Source organism: Idiotropiscis lumnitzeri, chromosome 11, assembly GCF_059441095.1.
Source record: "Idiotropiscis lumnitzeri isolate Australia: NSW breed Sydney's pygmy pipehorse chromosome 11, RoL_Ilum_1.0, whole genome shotgun sequence".
Taxonomy (NCBI): Eukaryota; Metazoa; Chordata; class Actinopteri; order Syngnathiformes; family Syngnathidae; genus Idiotropiscis; species Idiotropiscis lumnitzeri.
This window is the reverse complement of record NC_142401.1, coordinates 957,333-975,484: the sequence shown is the minus strand read 5'-3', so window position 1 is coordinate 975,484 and position 18,152 is coordinate 957,333. Positions and strand designations below refer to the sequence as shown.

The 18,152-nt window shown below is 46.2% G+C and overlaps 1 protein-coding gene across 7 annotated transcripts in view; it reads right to left on the bottom strand.

Annotated features, from left to right (window-relative positions):
- Positions 1–18,152, bottom strand: part of celf4 (CUGBP, Elav-like family member 4) — a 56,842-nt gene that overhangs the window by 26,831 nt on the left and 11,859 nt on the right. For all 7 annotated transcript variants that reach the window (XM_088309206.1, XM_088309201.1, XM_088309203.1 and 4 more), the window contains exon 2: positions 14,029–14,111. In XM_088309206.1, the coding sequence (XP_088165332.1) occupies positions 14,029–14,111 (83 nt within the window). The remainder of the gene's footprint in view (positions 1–14,028; positions 14,112–18,152) is intronic.

Here is an 18,152-nt window from a genome sequence, read left to right as displayed (position 1 = left end):
ATTCGTGTCCTCGTCCACTTGCTTTTGTCTCACGGGCGATTTTTTTACGACACGCATGTTTGCGTCTTGTCTATTCTCCACATAAATTATGAATACGAGTCTCGCTCCACGGCGCTTCAGCCCTCGCTTTTCCAAGGAGACCAAAGCGAACAATAAATATTCGGTGACATGTTTCCCTCAAAACAAGGAACAGTAAAATTCAAAGGCATGAAGTGAAAAGCGCTCAAGTGTTTAGGAAGCGTTTACAACAAACGACAAACTCCACAAGGTGAGCAGGAGCAAAGTCCATGCCCACGTTCTCCTTAACGTTTCCTCCTTGCTGTCATGTCAACTTTTCATCCTGGAGCTGAGGCCGCTGGGAAATTAGGCAGAGACCAGACGTGGGGGGGCGGGGCCAAGCTTGATCTATTCTTAAATGCGGTTACAAACCAGACGCGGCGCAAAGTCGAATCCAATCAAGTGGAGGTGGCCCATGAGGCCGAAGACCGCCACTCCCCCCGAGGAGGCCCGTCTGGGCACAAAAAGCACCGCGGCGCCCCCTGTGACACCGATTGACCCCTGCTGGTGCGGCCATTTTGCTTTTAGCTTCAGCGGCACAATTTGCATTACGACGTTATAAACAATAAATATTATTCATGTGGAGTTTTCTATTACAACAGTAAGAGTTATGTCAAATAAAAATTATTTTATGTAATAGGAATATTTATTTATGTTAAGTTTGTCCACAATTTTATTTTATTATTTAAGTTTTTAAATAAAAATAATTATGGTAAGAAGAAATGCAGTCTTTATTTTATTTGGAATAAAAACATATCCCAATTGGTTTTCACTGGCGTTCTTTCAATAAACTCATTCATTACCAGACGAGTAAAAAAAAAAAAAGGATATTTGTCGTCTCGAGCTGTCAATGGCAGTAAATGCGTTAAGTGTCAAAATCGGATTTCATTCTTATGTTCCGCCTGGTCATCAGTATCTGCTGAGTAAAACTATTAAAGTAACTTGTAATCTAACTTAGTTACTTTTCAAATCAAGTAAGTTACTTTGACGGCAAGTTTGAAGTTACTTTTTCAAGGCAACTGTGGCATCAGTGTCGTAGTCTTGCGCAACATTCTTTCAAGGTTTTCTTTTTTTTTTCTGTCCACTTTTGCCGTTATTGAAGGAAACAGAATTGTGAGGTTAAAAGTCGCGTGACAGCAGACAGAACAGGTAGAATGCAATTAAGTGGCGTACACGCGACAGCTGTGGCCTGTGATTGATATGATGTATGTATTACATACGTCATCATCTTACACTCCGTTTTTCCCGCCATGCCAGAAAAAAAAAAGTTTCGATCTAAGTTGTTCCGCTTTAAGTAAATGGAGCAGCAGATTTATGTTCTGCCCATCGCTAGATAAAATCAAAGAGCTGCGAATACGAGAGCCATTTTCTGCAATTTCTCATCCAAACTGCGCCAGTCAGCGAGCACGATGATCGTTCATTATGATGGAAATCAATCAGTCCGTGCCGTTAAGTGGCAATTAATGAGTTATTTACTTCAAGTCCGACGTCCGAAAGCAGAGATGGCATCGGACTCATATTCTGACATGCCGACGTTTTGACATTCAGTAGCCGTTGCGAACGCCAACCCAACAACATTTCCTTTCTGGACTGTTAAATGAAGCGCACAGAAAAAAAAACCGCAAGACAAAAAAATCCAGATGCTTTTTTAAATGAATGCGTACGAAATGACGCCGTTGCGTTCGAATCACGATTCAAACCCAACCGGTAATTTGGTTAATAATCGAGAGAACATTGAATCTAAAACATTCCATGCAAATATTATTTTAGAAAGTATTTCTTTCATTTTTTTGAAAAAGAAAATAGCAATTAAAAACAAAACAGCAACATTTATTTGATATCATTTCCAGCTAAAAGCAATTGAAAATGCATTTTATGTCAATTATGGCTGAGGTCGAATTTTATTTCATTTTTTTTTTTTTACGACTCCAGCTGTTGTGAAAAAAGTTGTATCCTGGTTTGAGACAAGTACCACCGTACTTCCTACACTGTAACTGGACTTTCTTTATTTCTCTGGAAGGCAGCATATTCATTTGATCTCCTTTTCTTCTTTTTTTGTTGTTGTCAAGTGTTGACCATAATCCATGAAGATGTCCAAGGTGGAATTTGTGCGCACATCGAAGCACCCGAGCCTCCAAATATTGGCTGTTTGGGAAGCAGCCGCTCATCCGTCGGGCTTCGGAAGCGCACGCTCGGGTCAAAGTTCAAGTCCCGCCGCAGACTTTTTTCCTGCGCTCGTTGATCTTTCTGCAACGCTGCGTTCTCGCATGAACCCACCAACACGAAGGCGTTCGCCAATTCTTTTGTGACAATTTCCAACTTGATGCAAGTCAACAATTCTCAACGGAAGTTCTTCTGACAACATTTTTGGCGCGAGGCAAAATAGCAACCCCAAAACGGGTGGGCGTGTTTTTTTTTTTTTTTAGGGCAACACCTCCAATCATGTCACATTGATTGCACCTCCGGTTGGCTGACTCCTGACAAGTCGCCGACAAGTCATTAGCCTTGGGGCTCACGTACGGGAGGTTTTTTTCTTTTTTTTTTTTCCATCCTGCACTGTGAATGTTCAATAAAATTATTTTTTGTGTGCTATTCGTTTATGTCATGAAAATGATATATTTTTAATGATATTTCTATTATTAGCAGTAGTGGTGGAATGTGTTCCGCTTTTTAAAATTAATCTAAACAGAAGCAAACAAAACAAAGACTCTTTATCTTTCAATCAGTTTCACTGAGACGACGTTAACTCTCATAATGTGATGCAATCCCAAACAATGGAAAGGAAAGAAAATATGTGTGCCGCCGAGCCTGCTTGGTTGTGGGGGGGGGGTGTCCACGTGAAGCTGCTCGCTTGGAGCCTTGCCTGAGCAAGCTTGTAAGGTGTTTGCATCAGCACACTTGACAGCGGCCAGAACCGCACGTGCATTTGGCAAGCCGTGCGCAAACGGAACCGTGCATGATATTGATATTGCGGCTGTCCTACTTTTTTTTTTTCAGCACTTGCCTCTTTCTCTACAAGCACTCATTAACAACGCTTAAGTGTCAACAAACAGCAAATACCGCAAGGATTCAACCGTCTACTCGCAAGGGAGCACATCAGCACTGACTCATGCCCACCTGCCACTGCAACATTTTCCCGGAGAAATGAGAGCGCTGAAATTGCCGTTGTGTGTTCCACCTGCAAGACAAACTCATTACGCCCAAAAAGCTAATAATCCAGTCTCGCAAGATAACCTTGTGTCGCGTCGCTCGCAGCGCGTCAGCATGCAAAAGGACTTTTTGCAGCCGTTAATGAAGACGACGAAGCATCCGCTCCCATGATGGGATGTTGTATGAGGACGGGGATTTTTTTTTCAGGAAAGGCCAGAAAAGTAAAAAAACGAATTATAATGGCAAGTTGGTTTATTGAATATTTGACTTTGAAAATAGATTGTGAATGCCAGGAACATGGAAAGATTTTTTTTTCCAAGATCAATGAAAGAAATGCTCCAAAAAGATTGCAACGTCAACAAAGGAGGCTGCATTTCGTGCGAACGCGCTTGCTCAACATGATGAGCGATATTGAAAGTCGCAAGTTTCAGTTTGACCCAAATTTCAAAGTTTAGTGCACCAAACGATTGGACTCGACACCGACGTTGGGCAGAATGCCGTATCTTAGCAACCACCAATATGGCCGATATCACTTTCTTGTGTCGATTCCAGCGAGAAAGTCAAAGTGAAGACTCGAAAAGCGGCGAGCATAGCAATCATTTCGGGCCACTTTGGAATTTTCCTTGCAGAAAAATAGCGAATGACACAAAAACGTCCCAAAATTGACAGTCTGACTCCACCGACGACTTCCACTCAGCCTCCATGTGAGCGTCCGCCGTTAGATGAGCCTCCAACCTTCTCACCTGTCCTCCCACAACTCCCCTCTTTGCCCCCCCCCCTCCTCACGTCTTCCCTCTGCTAATGAGCATGGTAATTATGGCTGGCCCAGGCCAAAGGGAGGGGAGACGAAAAAAAAAAACACAAGAGGACAAGAATCTCTACTTGCTCGAGATACCAACGCTCTCTCTTTCTCTTCCTGACACAGCCCTACGCTTAATTAAACATGCCTCAGAGGGACAAAGAGAGGTAATTTCATGTCGGTAAAGAGTTTGAGAGATGAAAAGTGAGAATGATGCAAATGCAGAAAGCGCGAAGGAGGAGAAGCCGTTGATGGGATGCCGAGCGGTGGCATGAAGGGGAAAGGTGGGAAAGGTTCTTTGTGAGCCGCAGAGATAGAGAAAGACCATTTTGGAGGGGCGGTTGGGAGAGCAGCAAGAAAGAGGAAGACATTTTTTTTAGAGGGAACAAGAAGGAATTAAACACTGTGGAGGAGCGGGTGGGATGGGATTACTATGACGTATGAAAATGAGAGCAAAAGCGCTCCCGGGAGGTGATGGAGTAGCAGCGGCAGGCAAAGAAATGGCGTCTTCGTCGTATGAATGGTAATGACGCACGTCGTCATTTGCAGACGAAAAGAAAGAAAGAAGCTCGACGGCGCCAAACGCCCCAAAGCAAAGAATGTATGACACGCGTTTGAACATTTTTTTGTTGGGTCGTCCATCCGATAGGACGTTGGTGAGGTCAGAGGTCGTGTACTGTCGCAGTTCATCGCAAGGTTTCGGATGTTTGTTGCAACAACAAGCGTGCCGATCGTTGACATTTTGGGGGCGCAATCGCGTTGCCAACAAATTGGTGGCGCCGAAAAAAATCAAGATTGAGGAGGTCTGAAAGCTAAACAATACAAAGAAGGCGGACTTCTCGCGCTCCGACAGAAAACATTCACGCTGCATTTAAGCATTAATTGAGAATCGGCCACGTCATCAACGTTATTCGTTCGTCCGGTCCAACTTTGATGACACAATTCCCAAATAGAAATTTGGTCAACAACATTTGCTCAACCTGATCACGTTTGAACGGAAAAGCAAAATGGAGCTTTAAGAAAGAGACGAAATGACCAGACGCCGCCGTCCGGCGCCAATTCCAGTCTCGTTGTTGTGAATAACGAAGCAGGCTAATAAGAGGACAATTAGGGATGTGTAATTCGATTAAGGGAAACTCGGGGACTCGTTCCAACGTGGTCATGATGGCTCGCAATTAGAGGGTGAATGTTATCGCCACCATCATATCAATAATTCATCAGCACACCTTTTTGGGGAGCCTAAAGTTGACGTGCGACGACTTCCAAACGCACATGCCGCCGCTTGTTTGCTGGGTGGGCAGTTTCACATCCCACAAAGTGAAAATGATTTTTTTTTTTTTTCTTCCCACGAGTCTTCTTTGTCGTTAATAATCAAAACGGAAAAACATTGGCGTCATTTGGGATGCTTTCCAACAAATTTTGTAAAAACCGTCGGATGTGTTTGGTTTTTTTTTTGGGGGGGGGATCTTCAGTCCTTTTATTGTTTCTTGTCAGAGAGCGGGAAAAAAACCGCAGCAAATTTCCAAAGGTTTAATTCAAGAACAAGAGCACATTTATCACAAGTCAAGCGCAAGTCTCAACATCTGGGCTGTGTTGAAAGTGAAAGTGAAAGTGAAAGTGAAATGGGGCAGCTCTCCTTCTCGTGAGAAAGGAAGAAAAACATTTGGCGGCCCCCAGCAAGAAAACGACAGACGACAGCAGCGAGCGGCTCGGAACCAAAAACGTCGTCATTGTTGACCACGGTCGACTTTGGAGCGCCTCGCGTACTTTGAAACGTTAACAAGAGCACGCTTTAATTCTTCAAAGTCAATATGATGCCACCTTTCAAGATAGAACGTAAAGAATACACACACATTGTTGAAATATAAAAAAAGTCGAATCATGAGCTCCACCTGCACTTGAGATCCAACACAAGAGATGATCCATTACGAAGCATTTATTTTTTTTTTTTACCAAGCTCGCTCAAGCCGAGCGCGCCAGCGAGAACATATCAGTGACTGATCGACAGTGATCCAAAAGACGTGGAAGCGGGAAGGAATTATCGGTCGGCATGGATGGTCGCCAACGACAACCTTGCGGCGGAACTAATTGGGACTGAATGCGCTTGAGGGCGAAGACGAGCGCGCGCGCATCCTCGTGACATCTCGTCTTCGCTTACCTGAGTAACTTCACACCGCTCGCTAACTCACTCAAAAGACTCGGCCCGAAAACTCCGAAGCCTGCGTGCTTTGTCTAACAATTCAAATTCGGATGAAACAGCAGCAAGCGTTTTTGCAATCGTACTTTCTAAGTCAACTGGATAATTCCTCAAACGAGCGGAGCTCTTGAAATTCTGCTCATGACATTGAGCGGCCGTCAGCAACCTTTTTCCAAATTGAGAGCCACTTCTTGAGGACTAACTCATGCCAAAGAGCAGATGGACACTTTGCACCAAATACTTCATAAAATGCCAACATTAAGAACGGTTCATTGATGTGAAGACGACGATCACGTTCAGGATTTTTCACGATCGTTAGGAAACAGAAAAAAAAAATCCGCCAGTTTCCCTTTTCAATGAATAACTTTGACAAGATTCCTGGGAAATCACAATGTCTCATCACTCGACACCAGTTGCGGCCGGATGTCGGCGACACCCGAAAGTGTCACCAAAGTTTTTTTTTTTCCTCAAGGAAGCCTCGGTGGAAATGATGTCGCCTCGCCGTCGCTAACGAGATGTTTGAACATACGAATAATTTGGTCACCGCGCAACAAACTTTGCCTGCCGCGGCGACACTCTTTTAAGAATGAAGTTGCACATTTTGATTCGGTGGACGACGACGTGCGTCGCTGGCGCTTGTCGTCAAATTCGGAGAAAAGAGTTCAAAGGCACACACGAGTTGGAAAGAGAGCCGGGCTGGCTCAGCGAAGATAAACCAAAACATGATTTGACTTTCTGGGTGGCTGATTTGGTTGAGAAAGTGCGATTCCCTCCGGATCAGGATGAGCGTTGGCGAGGAGGAGGAGGGAGGGGGGAAGTGAACGCTGTCAGAGCAATTGTTCTTTCATGTGGAAAGGTGACAAAAGAAAGGAGTGGAAAGGTGCATGACAGGAGGACATTATGCAAGAGTGCCAAAGAAAAAAATAAAAGGCTGCATGCAAAAGAATCGTTACCGATTCAGCGCACTTGTAAATCAAATTGTATCGTCCTTAGTACGTTCGTAAAATTAGCGCAATGTGGCCGAGATGATTTTATAGCTTTAGCAAGAGCGGTCTTTGCATGTTTCAAGATTTTGTTATTGAGCTGTGGCTGCTCGCGAAGCTCGTTCAAGTCGGTTTCTCATAAGGATGACCGTCGTCGTTGGAAAGTAACACTTTGTCAGTGTTGATTCTTCACGTTTGCCACGCAAGTTGAAACGCTTCCCTCGCCTGACTTCGGCGTGAGTTGGATTTGCTTTACGTTGAGCGGCAACCAGTTCAGAGTTTTGTGCGCCTTTTGATTCAAGTCAGGTGGCACAGCCCCGGAAGTGTTGGAGAAAAAGGATGGATGAACTCTCACAATTTGCTTCACGTGGACACAAATGTCAGAATGGTTGTTTGTTGTCAGTTATCGTTCAGAGTTGGTCTGTCGCACGTCGGCACGAAGCAGCCCAAAAGTAATTCTGCCGTACCAACCAATAGGCAAGCGGCGATTCGGGATGATAAGAGGGAGCAAAAAATATTTCGTTCTCACAGTATTCAAATTACCGCTGGAAAATATCCTATTTTGTCACATTGGCTTGAATAAAAACAGCAGCCCCCCCCCATTGAACCTATTTAGTAAACAAAATATAGAATATTTTATACGTTAATTTGAAATGAAGAAAAAAAAATCAGTTTGAATTATTCTTCATAAGTCAGAGTGTCACATCACTGGTGAGTTATTTTTTACAACAGATCCTTGAACGACTCATGTTGTCCTAAGGTGGGGAACAACGATGATAGCGGACATTGATATATCACACAATATTCAACTCAAAGTGCTTCCTGAATAGAAATCATTAAAATTGCCGCGAATATGGCTGCTCGTGTTCAAAAGCATTTTAGACGAGACACGCTGACAGTTGTTGAACATTTCAGTTCTGTGACACGTGAATAAGAAGAAGAATAGAACGGAGGCCAGCAAAGATTCACGCACACACATGCTGGAGGGGGAGTCAGAGCAACACTCCTCCCGTGTCTCACACACACATAAAGAATCTCCCAGCAGAGCTCCCGCCAGCTTATACGGCGGCACGGAATGTCGTGAGTTACGGCCGGCACGGCGCGGCCGCTCGCCACAGCAGCACCGTACCGAGTCCATAAAGCATGATGGATGGCCCATCGTCATTTACCACTTTGGTGACTTCTCAATGCTGTCACACCGCGCCAAGCACATGCGAAGGAGGCCGCGCGCGCCGGACCGTACAGCGGACGGGCACACATGACGGTGACAACCGGAAAAGGCAACGTAGACAGAGTGACGCGAAAAGAGGAGTGCAAAGCAAAAGAGAGAGAGAGGCAACGCTCGTAAACGCGAGAGAGCGTTTGACGAAGGAGCATTTTTTCCGTGTTTGCCTCAATGACTACACACCGGGTCACGTGCGACGCACGCGTACACATACAAAAGAAGAGAACACTTCCCCCGTCCCTTTTCGCTTTGGATGACAGCAGCCCACACACATTCGGGCCGTATTTGGAGCATGTCAAATGGACGGTCTCTTCTGCTCTGCTCTCCTCCTCGAGCACATCACACAGAGGGAGGGGGAGGGGCGGGGGGGCAAAAGAGATGAAAGGTGAGAAAGAGAGCAGATGTAGCAGGTGAGAGTTTAGATGCCAAGCCAGGTGACATTTTAAATGTGGTGGAAAAAGTTGGACGATTGACAAAAAAAACAAATCGTGACACCAAAGAGCGTCAACTGCGCTTGTTGTGGCATCTTCTTTGTCGCTAAACTACGTTGAAGTTAACGGAATGATGCGTTGCTATTCAGAGGTAAAACGTTTTGTCACAAACTCACTGATTACGTTTACATGCTGTCAATATTTGGTTCGGACAAAATTTGGGACAACATTCCCATTTTCGGACAGTTCCTCCCATATTTGAATAATCCGATTTTCACCCTTTAGTTATTCTCGTCATGTCACTGAAGCGCTCGCTTTCCTGCTCGCTTCAAAAGTGAGCTTTTGAACTGCGTTTGTCAGCGTCGCCGCGATTGTTTAATTCCCACGACTTGCACGACAGACATCCAGACTTACAGGAGTGTCAATTTCCACAGCCGAGACTGAAAATAATTGGCTTAATCGGTATCTTCAAGTTAAGGTCGCTACGGCAACGAGGACCAGCATAAAAGGACTTCCTGTACGCCAAAGAGCAAGTGCAAATCAAAAAGCCACGCTTCGGTGGAAGGAGCGAATCCGATTCCGTTTAAATGACACAATATTTGGGTTGGAAAAGGGGTACCCCAGGGCTCGTATTCGGGTTTTTAAATTTTGACAAATATGACGGACCATAGCTCACTGCTACTTTTGCTGCTGCGTTCACACAAGTTGAGTTGTCTGTGATTGCAAGATTGTCGGCCAGAAAAAAGAAAAGAAAAAAACGGTGCAATAGATGATAATTGCCATTTTTCTTGAAGCTGACACAATTATTTTTCCTTCCGCTGCTTTCATGATCGAAGCTCTTGCTCAAACCGGAACCGTATTCTTAGAGCGCGGCACCGCAATCCACTTTTGAACGCTCAACCAAAGCAATTGTGGTCGAAAGCAACGTGATCATCGGATTTAAAACGCTTGATGGGTTTTATTTGAAAAGTCCGGAAAGCAGTTTTGCTAAACGAGAGATATCGAACGTTAATTGTCTTAATGATGCGCATGAAAGGGAATCGCATTTGAATGATTGACGCTATCGTTGAGGAAAAAGGCCAACAGTCAACTTGAATTTCACACTGTTCATTTTCAATCCCTCACTCGTAAAAAAAAAAAAAAAAAAAATCTGAGAAAGGCTGATAAAGAGAGGTGGCAAGGCATTAAAAGTGCGTGGGGAAAATTGTTCAGATGATAATATCACGTGGCTCTCAACGACAAGCCGACACAGAAAAAAGATGAACAAGAAGGAAGTGTCATCAGCAATATCACAAAAGGTGATTTTCTGAGAAAACTAATGCGAAAGCAAAACAATTTCAATTTGACGGGCCTAAAAGGAAAGCAAACAAATCGACAAATTTGCCACTTCCACTCGCGCTCACACAAGGACACACGCGGTGAAAATTGGATTATTTTTTAGCGCCAGCAACAGAAATGTCTCTTCTAATGTCGTTTCGAGACGCACTGAAAGGCATCGCGCTCCTCTCAAAAGACATTTAGACTTGAATATTGTTTATTTATTCCCTGCGGGCAGCGAGCGCGCTTAACTGTTGACCGCTCGTAAATTGCCCATCAAGATGCGACTTCTTAATAAAGCGCACGCGCTCTCCTGGATGCTAAAACGGCGGCGCTGCGTTATGGGAATTGCATCACTTCCAACAAGTTCTTTAATTGGAGCGTTTCCTTTTCTTTTGGCGAAGAGTGATGACAAGAGTTGATGCTGTGATGACCGGGAGAGAGCGAGACCATTTTGCTGCGCGGCCCGTGGCAGTTTTCACGTGGACACGCCGCCGTCACCGCACTCGATTCGGGGGCGGGGGGGGGATGAGGCCAAATGACGAGCCGGTACCGGACCGAGGGAGACGGGTCGGTGTTGCCCAAAGTTGGACGGACATCTTGAGACGTTTGCGTCGCAAGAGCCAATCAATGTCACAGATTTCGGCGGAATAAGAAAGCGAGCCGACGTCGCAAACATTTCTCGGTTTCAACAACTTTGGCCTCTTGCTTGCTATTCATTTGCTTTGCCATCTTCTTCTGGTATTTGTTTGCCCTCCCCGGGCAAGAAACAGGCGTGTGCATGTTGCCCCCCCCGCATGAGTATCAGGTTGTTGAATGGAAGTATTTGTATCGCGGTTACAAGAGACGTTTTTGCGGTGCGTGTGTGCGTGTTGTCGCCATCAGCGGTCGGCATGGTGGCAATGTACAAAGTATTCATTGCATCACAAGCACGTGCCGCTTGCGCATCTCCAGAGCGCCATGGCGATTAGGGTGCTTTTTTTTTTGTTTTACGGTCCATTCATCTTCCACTTCTGCTTCAAAGGACCGTTGGTAAGCTCGAGCCGATCCCAGGAAGGAGTCGGGGAATAGCGCGGACGGCCGGCCAGCCAATCACGTTCACATTTTGGAATGAATTCAACTTGATTTCTTTGGAATGTGAGAAGCCAAAATGGGTTTGAAGTCAGGAACCTTCGCGTTCTTCAGCGCCGTTAATTTAGGGCAGAAAATCTCGTCCACTTGTTGAGAATTCCAAACGTTTATTTATTGATTGGACGTTGTGAGTGCGCGAGTGAGCCACACGTGCACACGTGCGCACGTGCGCAGGCACAAAAAGGCATGAAAATGTTTTGTGAAACGGGTGCCGCCCCTCGCAAATATGGCGGCACTCGGCTGACTTTTAGGAGGCGCGCCTCTCCTCACCCATCGGAATGGACGATGGCATGTTGTGCGAACGACGCAAGCGCTTGTGCAAAGTCATCCACGCGATTATTCGCGAGGAGCTGCTGGTTTCGGACGTCATTTGGAATTCAACGTGACGGGAATACAGCAGAGGAAGTCGACGGCGTCTTCGATTTTGGACTTTCTTTCAGTTGGTCGACTTTGTTTGGATTGGACGGGTTCTTCAAACAACAAAAAATAAACCGTTTTGAAAATCTCCGCAAAAGAATCTCTCCATCCGTTCCAATTTTGCATATTTCGGTGTTCTTTCAAGCGACATCCATGAAATGAAATGGCAGCGGAATTGAAACTTGCTCGCAAAAGTGAAGGAACGTTGTGAACGCGTCGTCTTGAAATTGAGGGTGTGCCCCCGCCTGGCGCCCAAAGTCAGCAACGATTCGCTTCAGCTCACTGCTGAGAAAATGGAGGATGGGATTGCAAACTTGAAACTGCCATTAGAAGTTCAGCGACTCTTTGTTGCTTATTTAGCTTCGGTCTCAACTGGCACACACACACACACACGCACGCATGAACGCACACACACACACACACACACTCTTGGGTACTTTGTGCAGCGCTACACTAGCAGCCTCCAGCCGTGCTTGCAGACCATTTCCACTCCGTCGTCTAATCCCCTCGACTCCCGGCTCACCTGGCAGCCACAGAAAGAAGACTCGGGAAAACTTTTTAAATATAAAGGTTGGGAAAGCAACTTTGATGATAAAAAAAAAAAAGCGCATCAGGATGCGAAGTGAAGGGGAAAGAAGCTTTAAGGGGGGAAAGGGATTTCATTTGCAGGATTTGGTTTGTGTTGGCCTAAGAGAGCGGATTGATGGAGGCTGGAGGGACAGAGAAAACAAACAAGGTGGAAAAAAAACCAAAGCGGCGAAGAGCGAGCGCCATCAAATTTCCTTTTGCCTTTCTTTGGCTAAATCCTAATTACGTTCGCCAAGTTTTGGGTTTTTGGCTTGGAGTATTTGAGTTTTTTTGCGCGCCAGCAGGATTATGCAAATTTCCCCAAGATCGACATCTGCATTTTTTTCTTTCAGATTTCACTCAAGCTGGTTTGCAAATCGTGAAAATAGATGTTGCTGCCACCTACAGGACTGGAGTGGACACTGAAAAGTTTTTGTTTTGATTCCAAGCGCAACTTTTTGACCAACGACTCTGAAGTCTTCAGCAAAGCTTCCCGCTCCATTTCTGTGGGAAGATGCACACGAGGTCTCTCTGGAGGCGCGCGCTTGTTTACTTTAAGCTTGCCCTCGATCAATTGCAAAATTGAGAGTGCCCTTTTCCTGGCAAAAGCCTCGCTAATTAACATTTGCCCGTGGAGCCAAGTTGATTGCAAATGGCTGTCGCATTTATATGCGATGCAACCCATGAATCCTGCCGACATTCACCGTCGGTGCACATTTTTCTCAAACAATGAAGAAAAAGGCCAAACGGCAGATTTGTGAACCAAAAAAGACCATATTCTGTTTTTGACCAAATATTTCATCTCTCGCTCGGTCTCTCTCTCCCCGTTTCTTTCGAAAAAAAATATGCCAGTGGGAAGTGAAAAAAAAAAAACAACCCAAACAAAAAGCAAAGTGAAAGCACGGATCCCCACTCCTCCGCTCTTCTCGCTGCACGTCTGTGATGTCATAATCACTCACATCAAAGGCCGCGCGCTCAACACGGCGACTGTCAGCTTCCCGAGAGGCGTCATTAAAAAGGAAGCCAAGCCTGACAGAGACGCATCAAAACTGCCTGACGTGCACGTGCGTGCGTGCATACGAACATGCAAGCACACATTGGCAAAAAAAAAAAGTGTTCATCTTAAAATCAGAGCAAAAAAAGAGGAGAATCCTGAATATCACACTCTCATATTGAATGGATCCTTGGTCCCGTCCCGCACCGACGACAGCTTAGCATTCAGAAGCGACGTGTGCGTCGTGCATGACGGCTAACATCTGCAGCACGTGAACATCTGTCCAGGAGACGTGCTGCACGGGCGATGCGCGGGATGCCCTTAAATGTACAAATAGCCGTCGTCCACGCACCCACCGGCTTCTCATCCCTCTCTGTCGTTCCCTCGCACACTCGCGGCTGCTTCCAAGCGACACACGCCGGCGCACACGCAATGGACACAAACTGGAGGGAGGACTATAAATAGGATGCCTATGATGTGATGCTGTGTGTGCTTTCTCCCTGCGGGTTTGCGTGCGTGCGTGTGCGAGACTGTCAGAGTGACGAGGGAGGGAGAGAGCAAGAGGACGGCGAGCGAAAGGGAGGCTCTGCTCGTGTCTGGTGCACAGCCAGTGATAAACACAAAGTGACAGGCGTGGCAAAGATGGCGAGTCCCCTTTGATTTGAAAAGCATTTGTACGCGGGAACGGAAAACGCGCGCGCCAGCGTGAATCCAACATTGTCTTTGCTCGCAGGCCAACGTTGCGCTCCGCGTGACTTACCCCCGGAAGGGTCTTCTGCTCGTGCAATGCATTCTGGGCTTTCAGGGCCGACTCCCTGGCACAGTAGGTAAGGAAGGCACAGCCTGAAAGACAGCAAAAGAGGAGACGACGCCATTATATAACGTGTGAGCCGGACAAAGACAAAGTGACAGACGTAGGCGGGTGCTCGGGCAACCTTCGGCAGAGAGCTCAAAACAGAGAAACACAAAGCGATGATTCCATGATTCCAATCAGGAAAATGTGGAATTTTCCGTGCAAGCGAACAAACGGAACGTGCGCCGGCACTGAGAAATGAAGAAGGCCAAGATCTGCTGACTTGCACATTTGTGCAATATGCTGCGTGAGAGAGAAACACGTCAGATGTGACGGAGCTTCCCGGCTGCTGTGACACAGATAGACATTTTCCCTGACAGACCCCCCCCCCCCCCCCCCCCACTCTTCATTTGTCCAACTCTCGCTCCATATGTTGTTCCAAGACTACCCACAATCCTCGGCTGACATGTGGGGGTGGTGAGGAAGATGGAGACGCAGGAGGCGAAGCAGAAGAAGAAGCCGTGAGCGAATGCGCCAGCCTCTCCCTCGCCATCCCATAATGACAGCGAGCACGCTACTATCAGAGGGTTGACAGCCTGTCAATCTCCACATTCAGGGAAATGATTCATGGGGACCACAAAAAAAAAAAAAGAAAACACGTCCGCACGTAACGTCACCATGGACACTAATGACATGATTCAATAAGACACCAGAAAAAAAAAATAATTAGAAAATTGTCGCGTTCCATCAAGGACGAACGAAGCCCACTTGCTCATCCTGGTTTCACACCTCGTGTTGTTTGTTGTCGTGGCCAAGTTCACGAAGCGCACCCTTGCTCTTTAACTTCACGTCTTACTGATGCGAACGCTCAAGGCAGCTGCTCTTCTTGCCGTTTTTAACCAACGGGCGTCTCGCTCATGAGGCCAATTGGAAGCTGCCCGCCGACAGCCTCGCCGGGCCCGTCGTGTTAAGTCCGTGGGCGTGTCCGTTTCGCTCGAACGTCATGTTCATGACGTTCACGTGTGGAATGCCACATTTATTGTCAAAGTACAGAGCGATGAAATTCACTTCACAAACAATTCAAGGTCAGCGGGGGGGCGCCATATGTTCTTCCATGTTTCGTGGTGCGACGGGTTAAGTTCCAGAATATCCAGAGTGTCCGTCTTCTGCCGTAACGTGTATTTGTTTGATTGTGATATTTACATTTGTTATTGATGAGGCGTGTCCTTCCTGCCGTGACCCCGCCCACCACCTTTTGTCATTTCTTACATTCCGAGTCATACGTATCGATATTTTGTCATTGCCGTTTTCCGTCACTTTATTGCCGACAGTTTTCTTCCATTCGATCAATGGGCCGCCTTGTTTATTAAATTCAGTCTTATCGTATTTGCGTGTCGCGTCTACTTTCGGGTTGGAGATCCGCATAACCTGATAAATATGATTTGAAATTGGATCCAGTATTTGCCGATATGTGTCTGCGCATGTTGAGGCTCATGATACTGAAAAGACTGAAAATGGATCCACTTGGAGTGTTTGTGTGATTTTTAACAATCGCAGGACAGCAGCAGTCAAAAAGGTGCCGTCGGCATAATTGAAGCATCTCACGCGGTCGACTTTTGGTTGTTGCACAGACAGAATGTATCGATTGTGAATGCACACAACTTTGCAAAGTCGCAATATTTCTTAGAATGACCATTTATGGTTAGCGCTTTATTCATTATTAGCAGGAGAAAAAAAAAAACTAAAGCTAAATTGAATGCGATTCGACATTTCATTCTATTTGATCTCGATTGCTGTTTTCATGACTTCATGATTATTTTTATTTCATATGAAGAGCGTCATTCAAAGAAAGACACGACGACAAGCGTGTGCAGGCGGCATTTGAAAGTAAAACACATATTTACGACGTGTGTACAAATAGGATGGGAAAAAACAAACCTGTCACTTAATTCCCATGAAATGCGAAGCCGCTCGCCGAGTCTCACATATGCTGCGGAACGTGCGACCGTCAACAAACATTCAATTTAGCATCCTTGTCACAAGTCGGATGCCGGGAGGGCCGTTCGTATCCGACGAACGACAATATTGGCCCGGCGGAGAGAGATAAGCTGTTTGTTTCTCATGTCAGTGCTGCCAATTTGGTGTCCCATCACTTCAAATTCAAATCAAGCGCAGCGCAAAGGAGATCGGAGACCGCGCGTATTGCCATGGCGAGTGAGAACCGACAGTAAACGCGGGATGGGAAACGAAGAGCAAGGAAGCAAAACGAAAGCGGAGGAAAAGAAAGCCAGACGGAGAAGGCAAACTGCTCGGGACGGGAGAGGCGCTGGAGATAAGATCAGCGAGCTTCTGTGAACGCCCCCCCCCCCCCCTCCTGTGTCCTACACTTGCTGCTTATCTCAACTGGTGCAGACACCCCAAAGGGACGCAGACCCACTGAGGGAGTGGGGGGGGGGGGGAGACGACAGGATGAAAGAGAAGCGCAAGGGAATGTTGGATCCGATGACACCGAACTGATCGGAGAAGTGTGTGTGTGTGTGTGTGTGTATTATGTCAAGCTTCTCCGGCGGGAGCCGACAAATGACGGAAGAACGTCCAGGATTTGCTTTGCTAACAAATTGAGATTTGTTTGGCGGAAGTGGTTGGAAGACAAAACAAAAAAAAAATGGATGGAGGGATTGTTTGGAGTAAATGTGTCCAAACTCGAATTGCATCATCGGGCTCGATTCCAATTGCTCAGAACGTCGGACGTCATCCGCAAGCACTCATTATGTTTTTTTTGAACAGCAAAAGAAGAGTCTGGATCCTAAATTGAATTTTTCCATCAAAGAAAATCCATATTGGACTGAAAGAAAGCCGCGACGAGCACGGAAAAGTCAAAGCGACCGGCAGAGAATGTGTCTCACTTTGATGACATAAAAGATGAGATGATAGTCAACTTTTTTTTGGGGGGATGCACGTCCATTCAAATGATAGAACGCTGTTCAAATCATCAATGACAAGCGTCTTGTCTTGTAAGCCACACGAAACCTTCCTTGAATGAGTGAGTGGACGGACGCGTGAATGAATCTTTGGGCCGTCGGCGCCACCCAAGACAAGTTATTGCTGAGAACTCTCTAATTATCTCGCGCCCATTAATTCAGAGATTGTAAAAAGGCCGACATCAAAGGTTCCCTGCTCGCACTCCATCCTTTTATTTGCCGCTACAGTTGGGGAGAAAGTCCCAGTGATCATTTCAATATTTCGCAACATCTTCGTAAAAGCCTCCAAAGAGTCAATAGTTTTCAAGTCTTCGACGTCCTCGTTGAACGGCCGCGCCTGAACTTGGCTTGATCTCGTCCAATTTCGACATCCGATGTCGGTTTTCCTCGACCGAGGTTGGCGCGCTTCGAAACGAGCGAAACTCAAATGGGAACGAAAAAGCACGGCCTTACGATGCCACATTTGAGTCAAGGGTGACGACGTCGCCAGAAAGCAGACCGTAGTTGATTTGCTTGAATCTCAAACGACAACGAGGTCAATCCAGAAATTGCCCGCACGCACGCAGAGCAGAAAGCGGGCCCGGGTTGCATTTGGAATTAAAAGTTCCTCGTTATTTGAGGTGCTGGGATGTGATATGAAAGTCCAAAGAAAACGAGCGTCCTTGTGAGGAACGGCAATTGAATAAAGTGAGCGGCAATTGCTCATCCGGCCTCCTCGCATCATTACTCACATTGCTGAATAGATAGAGGAGGGACAAAAACCTTCCTACTTTCTCCCCGTATCGTCGGAAAATCTGAAATTGCCGGCCGTAAAGGCCCGTTCAATAAAAGGCAACTTTAAAGCCGCTGATATGAACTTGGGGATGTGTGAAGAAAAGTGCAATTACAGCTCACGGCACACTCCCCCCCTTTTTTTTTTTTTTTTCACGTGAGTGTAAAACTTGGCTTGCTATTCAGGAGTTGTTCCAATGACTAATGAACGCCGGTCCTCAGCGTGATGGAATTTCAGCCGGGGGGGGGCAGAACGAAGGGGCGCCATTACGGACAATGCGATGAATTCATTTCTAGTAAAGTAAGCTCACCGCCACGCGACGACGCTATATGACCATT